Source organism: Rhamphochromis longiceps, linkage group LG10 (assembly GCF_057381845.1).
Source record: "Rhamphochromis longiceps isolate RC_006_pf linkage group LG10, R_longiceps_female_GT1.1, whole genome shotgun sequence".
Classification (NCBI taxonomy): domain Eukaryota; kingdom Metazoa; phylum Chordata; class Actinopteri; order Cichliformes; family Cichlidae; genus Rhamphochromis; species Rhamphochromis longiceps.
The window spans coordinates 11,296,392-11,307,538 of NC_140566.1; the positions used below are offsets into that span (position 1 = coordinate 11,296,392).

At 38.8% G+C, this 11,147-nt stretch overlaps 1 protein-coding gene across 1 annotated transcript; it reads left to right on the forward strand.

Annotated features, from left to right (window-relative positions):
• Positions 1–275: 275 nt before the first annotated feature.
• On the forward strand, positions 276–4,135 carry LOC146660338 (E3 SUMO-protein ligase ZBED1-like). Its single transcript, XM_085420153.1, has 3 exons — positions 276–1,170; positions 1,347–1,599; positions 1,768–4,135. Exons 1-3 carry the CDS (start codon positions 320–322, stop codon positions 2,182–2,184), a joined length of 1,521 nt encoding a protein of 506 aa, XP_085276279.1. The 5' UTR covers positions 276–319; the 3' UTR covers positions 2,185–4,135.
• Positions 4,136–11,147: the final 7,012 nt, after the last annotated feature.

Here is an 11,147-nt window from a genome sequence, read left to right on the forward strand (position 1 = left end):
GGGGTGGAGTCACGTCGTGAGGTCAAGGTGAGAAGTGGTGATTAGCTTACAGTGTGGATATGGAGGCGCATCTGAGAGTTGTTGGCCCAATGAACGGGAAATTTGTATTTCATAAACGCCCCGACGGCACCATTGACAAAGCTAAAGTGGTCTGCCTAGAGTGTAAGAAGGAGTTTGCTTACCACCGAAGCAGCTCAAGTTTGGCCTATCACCTCAACGCAAAGCACCCAGCCGCGAGTGCAGCAACAGCTAGCAGTGAAGAAATATAGCAAGCCAGAGCAAAGCTTTTCGCCAAACAAAACTAGAGAATACCCCTCGTATGAGCAAGTCTGCGACCGACAGGCTGACTAATGTTATTGCCAAGTGGATAGCGATGAACTGTAGGCCGATAAATATAGTAGAGGACGAAGGATTGACAGAGGTGTTGCAAATTGCGTCCAATGACCCGTCATACAAGCCGCCGTGCAGGACTACAGTAACGACCAAAATCAGCAAAATGTACGACGGCGAAAAGAAAAACAAACTTGAGATTTTGGCGGAGGATTCTCCCAACTGTGTTGCTATAACCGGAGATCACTGGACCTCAGCTGGCAACCACAGCTATTTTGGGGTGACTGGACACTTTATTGATAGTGAGTGGAACCTCAACTCATTTGCACTGACCGTCATGAGAACAGAAACCAGGCACTTTGCTGATAAATGCGCCGAACAGTTCCTCAAGGTAGCAAATGACTGGGGTATTGAAAACAAGATATCCACCATTGGCACAGACAGCGCAGCAAACATGCTGGCTGCTATGAGAGCACTTCCATATGAGCACATCGCCTGCAATGCTCACATTCTCCAGAGGACCATCACGGTATGTCTCGATAGCAGTGGTTTTGTCGGTGTACTGGCAAAGTGCCGCAAGATTGTTGGTCATTTTAAACAAAGCCCTGCGAGTACCACAGAACTTAACCAACAACAAGTAGCACTCGGAAAGAAGAGCGATCAACTTATACAGGATGTACCCACCAGGTGGAACTCGACTCTCGCAATGGTCTCACGCCTCCTATGTAACCGAGAGGCTGTCCAGGCTACGTTGGACCAACAGAACCACAGGTTGGTCTTGCCAACCGAAGCTGAGTGGGCGAAACTGCAGAGGCTGGAGCTCCTGCTTGAACCATGCAAGTAAGTTCAAATAAACACCTTCCCATTTTAATTATATAAACTACTGTTACATGTGTAAAATCAAAATTAATGAACATAACAAGGAACTTTTAAGGACAATTAAATTGGAAATCAGTTACACTTTGATTTAAATGAATCCAGCTAGGTTTATTTAGCAAACCTCTCCACCTCTGCAGGTATGTGACAGAGCTGCTGGGTGGTGAGGCCTACGTCTCTTGCTCTGTAGTGCTGCCTGCTTTTCGCCATCTGTACCGTGTCATGGACATTACTGATGATGATCCTGCCTACGTGGTGAAGTTCAAGAATGCCTTCCAGAAGGATCTGGCAGCACGACGAGCTAATGGCAACGAGATATGGTTCGAGGTGGCCACAGCATTGGATCCACGGTTTAAGGATTTGAAATGTCTTCCAAGAGAAAAGAGGGAACAGGTAGGACAATAAGGTTAAGCTGGACTAATGAGTCCAATTCATTATCAAATCAAACTTTTATTTATTATATGGAACACAAAGTTCTTTACAAGATTAAATAAAATTAAAAAAAGCACTTAGTTTTAATCACAATCATTCATTCATTCATTCATTCATTCATTCATTCAGGTGTGGACCATTCTGGAGAATATGCTCCAGGCAGCAGAGCCCAGAAGAGCAGATAGTCTCCAGCCCTCCACAGAGGATGATGGACCAGCTCAGAAGAAGAGGAGGAGCGAACTCCTTCTGGGGTCTGACTCTGACTCAGAAGATGGAATTGAGTCTGGAGAGCTGCAGCGCTACAGAGCAGAACCCAGCATCAGTATTGATGACTGTCCCCTGCAGTGGTGGTATGCTCACTCAGGAGTCTATGAAAAGCTGTCAGTCCTAGCACAAAAGTACCTGGCCTCCCCAGCTACCTCTGTACCCTGTGAGAGACTCTTTAGCCTTGCAGGCCACATAGTGCAAAAGAAAAGGGCAGCCTTGCTTCCAGAAAATGTTACCAGGCTGGTGTGTCTTAGCGACTGGCTGAGGAAGAAGAAATGAGACACATCTGGTCAGCATAGCTGCTGTGTCATTTGTAGCCTACTAGAATAGATTGCTTGATGTTCAGCACTTTTTTTTGTGATGGAAGAATACTTTGATGTGCTAACTTGCAGCACTGCAATGTCAGTTTTATTTTTCATTATCTGAAGCAGAGGAATTTCAGTGCTGTATTGCTCAGAAAAGAGCAACTCTGATGTGCTAACTTGCAGCACTTAATTTATTTGATTTTATTTGTATTTATTTTTCCACTTATTTTACAAAAGAATACAACAGTATGTAAATGGTTGCATCTGTTTAACGTTTGTTAAACAATAAATGACTTTATAAAGTCACTTTCTTTGTTATATCAGTCTTTTGGTCTGCCACAATAAGTTGAGGGCTTTCCTCAGCTATTTTTAGGTGAGATTAAAAAAGAGATTAATTAGATCAATTAATTAAAAATCATAATTAATTAATCTCTATTTTTTTTAATCTCTTGACAGCACTAGTTAAAACTAAGTTAAAACCTAAAATATTGTTCTGGGCTTCCCTGTAATTTCATCTTTTCCAGTGTTTTGTATTATTATCTTGCTATAAGATGAACCACTCAATCTGTGTTGCTTCAACACTGTCTTTAGATTTACAGTGGCTCTATATCATCAGCAGAAGTTGTTCCACTTTAAACCAAATTAATATTTTATTTCATTTCATTTGTTTGTGTTATGAAGTTTATATCTCAATCAAACGTTTAAGACCACTTGAAAAATGACAAAAAAAAAAAAAACCCCAACAAAAACCAAAAAAACCTCACTCCCGTTTCTTCTTGTTGCATGTTGAAGCTCTACTTGGAACCTTGTTAAGATCCAACCATGCAAAATATGATTTTTTACCATTTTTCAACTGGTCTTAATCTTTGGATTGAGACTGTATTATTGTGCTTGCTTTGGTACCATTTGAAGTTATTCACTCGCATTTACATTCTTACATAAAAATTGGATAAATGAGTTTGTACTAAGAGTTTTGACTGATCGTGTGTGTACGTTATGTCTATGTATGTATAGTAATTACTGTAGATCTGTATGCACACATGTAAATAAGTATATGTACACACACGCTTCACAAGCACTTACTACAAACTAATCTTCCCCTTTTGTTATCTGTAAAATTAAATGGCTTCCTCTAAATATTGAACCAACCAGCATTACAAAGCAGAGTGAGGAAATGAGCGCTAATCACTGCATTTGTCAGTCAAGCCTAATGCTATTTATGAGCACAGCTTTACATGTCCTCTCTGCGGGGGTATCATATCAGGGCATGCATTCTGTGTATTTTCACAGTGTAAGGCTATGTGCCCTCACTGGTGGGGATATGTCTGTCACTGGCTCTCTTGAGGCTATATCAGGAAGGAGACCATCTGTTTATTTTGTCCTGGCATCACCTCTGCTTACAATATGTCATAAGCTTATATTTTCTAAAAAGGTATAAAATGATGTTTGGAAACATTATTTGTTGTTCCTTGATTTTTTAATATCATGCCTTTTGTAAAAATCCTGTTCATGTTTTATGAAGGATATTTGTTACAGTATTGTTGCATCAGCTGGTTCATGCTCTATGCATTCATGGTGTGGAAAGGTTAACCTATCCTGTGGGACGACGGCAGTGTTAAGTTAAAAGCAACAGTTTTAATGAAATAAATTCCTCATTCATCTAATGTCTTCTTTCATTTTCCTGGAAAGTTGGACTAACATGGGTCCCTGTCCTTTCTCATTAAGACAATATTGTTTTTTAATTCTGGGATTGTGATTCTGACTTTGATGGCTGATTAAAATCACTCATGGACATATTGTGCATGTTTACTTTAAATGTGGAAAGATAGTTATTTCAATGAACAGTATACAATTACAGTCCTGTTTGCCTCTAGTGCTGACCTGCCTGTTCCTTTCTAACTTTCTGCATGAGCTCTGTTTGTGTGCACTTCTGTCTCTGCAAAGGTGTGGCCACTTTCTGGTTTCCTGGCTGGTGCACCTGTCTGCACTCTACTCATCACCCACCTGCTGCATTTAAATACAAATTATAGCATTACACTCACACTTTTAATGGAAAACTTAGCTTCTTTGATTGTGTGTTTTTCTTCAATGGCTAGCCATGGGTCTCGTCTGTGATCTAGATCCCTTCTTGTTCAAAAGCTATGCATAGTCCCTGATTTGGATTCACTGCTTGCCCACTCCCTAACCATTTTCTCACAGACCTCTATTTCCCCTCCCCCAGACTCCTCATTGCACATTCTGAACTTCATTAAAATAAGGCTGTTAACCTGATTCCTAGTGTTCCTGCTTTAGAGTCCTCCAGTCCTGTTTAAATATAACATATGGAATTATGGAAAACAAGGAAATTTGACTGCATCGAAAGTGTCTGTCAGATTATTGTAACCTGCCCCGTTATTTTTATATGCTTGGAATATTTTATTTCACAGATAAAAGTCACAGTGTTAACCCCTCTGTTTGTGGTACCTTACAAAGCATTTCTTTTCAACAACTGTCAGTGGCTTGTAACTAATGAAAATTTTCTTCCAAAGGAACAGAAGACAAAAGAAAAGAAAACATCTCTGCAAGTCACATGCGAGAGCAGTTATAGGACATAAGTGGTTATCTTGAGAATTTGAAATGGATGATGTCCTTATTCTTAGAAGACCTCTATTAGACTGCTAAAAGTACAAAGATTGCCAAAGATGATGAAAAATGAATATTAAGTTCAATACATCATTCTTGTCTGGCTAGTGATATGGCAGTCCTGATGGAAAATTAATTTGATTTCCACTGGCAGACATTGTGAGATGAGGAGTGGTAGCAGAGTGATTTTAAATACACACACACACACACACACACACACACACACACACACACACACACACACACACACACACATATATATATATATACATACATACATACATACACACACATGTTTGTTTGTTTTAAACATAAAAGTCTGGGAAATCACAGATTTTGCTTGTAGTTGTGCGTATCTCTCTCTCTCTGTGTGTGTGTGTGTGTGTGTGTGTGTGTGTGTGTGTGTGTGTGTGTGTGTGTGTATTTCATTTTCTATTTTTTCAAGTGAAAGGAAACAAAACTCGTACTGACAAAAAGTTAACCACTAATCATGGCACATGCAAAGATTTGTGCGCCCTATTAAGTCAACACTAATAGTTACACTTCTGAGTTATTAAAGCTTTTAATTGCTTTTAGTAGCCAAGTAAGATTCTTATTTAGATATTTGTACACACTTTAATTTCCAATTAACTTTAAATTCTGAGATACTACCTGCCATTATCCACTCCATCTGCATAATCAAGCTCACAGCACAAATTAGTGCACTACTAATAACAGGTAACTCAAACTGTCCAACACACGGCAAAATAATCCTGATGATGAAGGATCCCCTCAAGCAACAATTTCAAACTTACAATGACCTGCCCAAGACCTCCCCTTGACCTGCCAAGTTGTAACACTTAAGTAAGCACATAGGTCGAAAAATGTTATTCATCACTTGCATGCTATACCAAATCTGCACAGGCTTCAACCCACTCTTGTAGCTCATCACAACAAGTGGATAATAATATAGATCCAGAAGTGGAGCGACCATCACTGACCGATCACTGAGTTGATGACACCAAGCTATAAACCGGGAGTGAGTGAGCACTCAGGTCATTTTCCCACCTCATTAGATTTTTACAGTGAAGAAAACAATGTTATGTAATTTGGAATGGAGTGTGCTGGTAAAGACAGTGAAGGTGATCAGGACCAAAGGAGTGGAATTACCAGAAAGCTGGATAGCATACAGGACCGATAAAAGTAGCTGGGTATTTCACAGAACAACAGGAACTGTGGTCAGGAAGGAGCATAGCAATAGCTAAATACTATTAAAGAGTAGGAGAGGTGCTAAGAAACCAGCTTAGTTTTAGAAATAAGATCGGCAATATCAACAAGTAAGTCCTACCAGTCATCAAATACCCATCGGGGATAGTTAGGTGATTAAATGAGGAGATTCACGATGCTCATTCAAAAACATGAAAACTCGACAGCACACAAGGTCTCATGCAAAGTCCACACTCTGAGACTCTCCAAGCAATGAAAAGAGGGAGGAGGAGGATATGTGAGTCAGAGTCACACTCTGGGAAGAAACAAGGAGCATCCATGAATGCATCAGGAAGACGCACCCCTGAGATGAACTGCTACAAGAGCGCTTCAGGCAACCGAAAACAGGCAATGATGAAGAGGAAATATCATGGAAGACTGGGCCTCTTCAAAATTTTTAAATTAATTATACATTTAAAAATTTGAGGTTATCCGAGGCCTGGTCTGCCATCAGCTTTGCAATCTGCTGGCATCAACCCTGTGATTGCTGCGTTCACTGAAACTTGTCAGACATTTCAGGCAGTGAGAGTTGCTGTACTGTGGTGTATAAATTTTGATATGTTTTTAGCTTTTATGTTCTTTGTAGGCATTGGCTTCATTTCAGTTGCCTGGAGGAAGAGCCTGTGATTACTGAGTGCAACAAGGTTTAAAAGGTCAGAGTATTTACCAGGCTCTGAGTTATCTTTAGCTGACAATTCCTCCTTGACCTACTGCAGTTCAAATTACTCATTCAAGCCTTACTGAATTAATAAAATTCTACAGCTTTATAAATTAAATGGGTACCAAAGGTTTTGTAAATACAAGTACTAGTTATTTTTTTCATGTGTTTAGAAGTAATTTATACGTTAAATAAATAAAAAGTAATAATAACAATTAAACATTACCAAGAGTGTGCCAAAGGGGAACAAATAAATATCTGGATTTATGGTAATGACCTGCCGACTAACAAAAATGCTATCAGTTTGGGACATGTTGCCTTTAGTTTCAAAGTTTAAATCTAATTGTCAGGATTTTTTTTCTATATTCCAGAGACTTTCTGACTACCAAATGGCTGAATATACTGTTGCATCTGTACACTTAGGATCCGTATCAAGTGTTATGAATCTCATCTTCAGTGTGGATTATGAACATATGTAACCTAGTTATTTCTAATTAAATTCTGCAAAGTGTGCATCAGTCTGCAGCAGAGTGCTTCTTGACAAAATAAGTGTTAAGTGCTGAGCGGGAAGTGAGTGTTAGTTACATTTAGAGATGCATAAGAACTTGGTAACTTGCTATGGCAGTTTTGAGTTTTAACTTGTGTCCTTCAGCCTTGAGATACAAGTTACTTGTTACTTATCAAAAGGATATTAAAAGTACTTGTGCTAAGTGTAGTTTACACTGATCTAAAAGAATTTCCTTGAATAATGAGAGCAATAAACAAGACTGTTAACTGGCGCTTATCTTTCATACTATGTGCTTGCTCAGATTTGAAGTGGAATTTTTTGCTGTAGAAAGAAGTTTTCTTCCCATGCAGAGTGTACAGCGGATGCTAATGTTTTTTTTGTCAAACTCAAAGTAATGTCAGTACTTCAAAGCTATAATTGATGCATGGTCGTACTCTCTCCTGCGCTTCATGTTATCCATTGTTGATCTACACACGTCTGTTGCTGCCACAGATGTCACACGCTCGTATGTCATTGTCATGAGACACTCTCACAAACACAACAGTTTAGTAACGCAGTAATCCAGCATGCTTACGAGAAAGTAACAGTAATCTAATTAGTTATATTGTTACTTGTTACAGTTATTTGATATTATATTTTGCACTATCCCACTGTATATTACTGCACACTTGTATTCTATTGTACATATTGAATATCTTATTCCTCTGCTCCTCTGTCTCGCTTGCTGCATTGAGCATGTGTATGACAAAAGAATTTCCCTCGGGATAAATAAAGTTCTTCTTATCTTATCTTATCTTATCTTATCTTATCTTACTTTTTTGCAATAGTAATCCCTTACTTTACTCGTTACAGTTAAAAGTAATTGGATTACAGTAATGCTGCCCATTTCTGCTCAAGGCTGATAGGTAACTGGTAGTGAAACAAGAAAAACATAATTAATCAGGGAATCAGAGCAGGACATGATTCAAACGATAAGTACTCTTAAACGACAAACAAGAAGTAACAAAAATACAAATACTGAGGACAAATAGTACACACTGAAATAAGAATACTCACATCACAAATGGAGTGTGAAAGCATAACCTCAGGAATATGAGACAGATCGATAGGGAAATAAACTGAAAAAACCAAAAAATACAACTTGAGCTGAATGAAAAGCAAGAAAATGAAATTCAACCTCAGTTATATTAGGACCATGACAGCTCTAAGTTGCCTTTTTGGGGAGGTAGGTGGTTCTGGCATTGATTCCCTTCCCCCAGTTTGGAGTTAGCAAGCTTCTGTGCATCTTTAATTTACACTAATTAATACTTGTTGGAGAGATTGTGTTGCAGGCTAATGAGCTCTCATCAGTTTGAGTAACCCTATCTTCTCTTTTCCAGTACTGCACTCAGGGCTTTGTTGTGCTGTTGTCTCATGCACATGGTGACAATCATAAACTGAAGTCTGGTGACAGCAGCAGAGAAAAATTATGACAGAAAGTAGCATGACCATAGATTTTATCAACCTGCAAAAGAGACACTGCTGAAATAAAAGAAAGGCTTCAGAAATTAGGTAAGAAAAAAAAAATCTTAAGTAAAGTTGTCCAGAGTTTGCTTATCAGCTGTGCTTCACTCAGCAGCAGGGTCAGCAGGGTCTTTATTGCAACAGTCTAGTTTGCATATTTGATGCCAGAGACCGGCTTCAATTAATTTCAAAGAATTACTCTCTCCTTATTGCGCTATTTGTGGAATACTAGGACACAGTTTACCAATGCCTGAAAACAACTGTGGTTTCACATCACTATTCTGTCCATCAACAATGCTGATTCCAAGTCTATTATATAGGTACTGCAAAAAACAACTAATAATGCAGATCTTAATTATGATTTCCGTTGCAGTTGGTTATTACATCTGTTGTGCAGGAAAAATATAGAATCATAGGAAGCAATGTGTCTGTGTGCGAAAGCCATAAAGAGTGAACAATTAAAATGCTGAAAATGTATCTAAAATTAGTCTCAATAAGAGCACATATTTCTGACGAATAAGTGTGCTTCTTTGTGGCAAGCTAAAATGCAATTACCACTTACACAATCAAAGGGAAACATATCAGCAAACCCAAAAGAGCAGAGACTGATTGCAGAAATTATGTTTATTGTCATTAGAGGTTGGTAAATTAAATTACTTCTTTAGAGCAGTTCTTCTGAGCACCTCAGAACCCAGTTCTCATTCAACAAAAACACATCTAAAGGTCTAATCATGCCAGACCCACAGCCTGCAGTCAGGGAGAGCCACTCCATTCACATGGTTCTTAAACTGCATCTGTGACACTAGAATCCCCAGGGCGTGCTCTCCACAGATGCTGCTGCCAGACTAGCTCTCTCGTCTACATTCCCTATTTGGAAGGAAGAGATATGCAAAGAAAAAAGAACACCCTTCTTTATATCCTTGACAGCTCATTACCACGGAAACAACCCTGGGCTGGCATCACTGGCCAGCCCTTCTCACTGGAGGAAACAGACAATAAAAAAAGGGAGTGCTGAGGAGAAATGAGAGCGCAATATTATATACGATAACTGGACCTTTAATTAAAAAATGCTGAGTGCAGTCATCTGCTATATTTTAAGCTAAATCAGCTTGACTCGTGTGGCATTAACCCTACATTTTAGTAAAGGGCAATACCAGGTGTCACAAAGAGCTTCTGACATATCAGAATAAGCAAAATTTTCGTGAGCAGTATCGCTTTCTGTGTCCTATTATGGTTTGGGACACTCAGTGTTTTAGATGCTTTTGTTCAGGTATGGAAATAAAATAATGAGGGGGAATAAGGGATAAGACAGACAGGTGGGGAAGCCTTGCATTGGATTTATTTCTAATAGACTGGGAGGATGGGCTTTTCTGCATCCAAGGAACTTTAACCTTGATTATGTTTGGGCAAACAAAGAAAAATCTGTTTAATTATCTATGTTCAAGTCATGCCCATAGGTATAGGAAGCATTAGCAGAAACAACTGTAATCCCTCCTGTTTGTGGTAACCACCCAAGAAGTTCTTCTCTTTGTTTTGTTTTGTTTTTTGAATGAATGAGGTCAGAGTCATACACATTAAGTTAAGAACTGGTTTTCACATTTTACATGTAGTCTCGCAGTTTAGTAATATCAAAATGGGACATGTAATACGGCATAAGAAAACAACATATATATTTGCACTTCTATTGTTTACAGATGATTAATTTAGTGCCTTTAGAAAACTGTGAAAGTTCCTTTAATTTCCTGAGCCTTCTTTACAGTTTGAATGATAGTTAGGTGTCAGTTAAAGTTTAATGGTAAGCACATGTTTTAGTTCGTTTCTTTGTCAAGCTTTAGCTGAGCTTGGACTAAACCTCTGAGACTAGCTTAGCTCTGAGTACATTTCTAGAAAGTCCAAAAGACTTAGAGATGGATAGTTTCTCAGTCTGGAGTTTCACACCTACACTGTTCCAAAAAATAGTAATGTTTTTTTATTTTACTGTGTATTTTACAGTTGAGTACTGTTTTTCCACAATATCATCAAATTTACATAAATCGACTGTGATTTCACATGTGAAATGTAAAATAACATAAAATCACTGTAAATGTAATAAAACATAATCTCCTTGTTACCCAAATATATTTCTCTGTACATATGCATAGTCAGATTGTGAAAATACATTGCACCTGAGGTGATGGCGCGGTCATGAAAACAATGTGACATGCCATTGGATGTCAACGGCATGACCATAAACATCGGCCAATGAATTAGAACCACAAAGTCGCAGGTATGGCTGTGGAAAGCGCGGTGGAAGAGATAGATTGAAAGATCATCCACGCAGTGCTGCAAGGCAAGTATATCAAACTCAGCTCAGTAGAATCAACTTGGCATTGCTTGACCATTATGGCTCGTAGTTTACCGA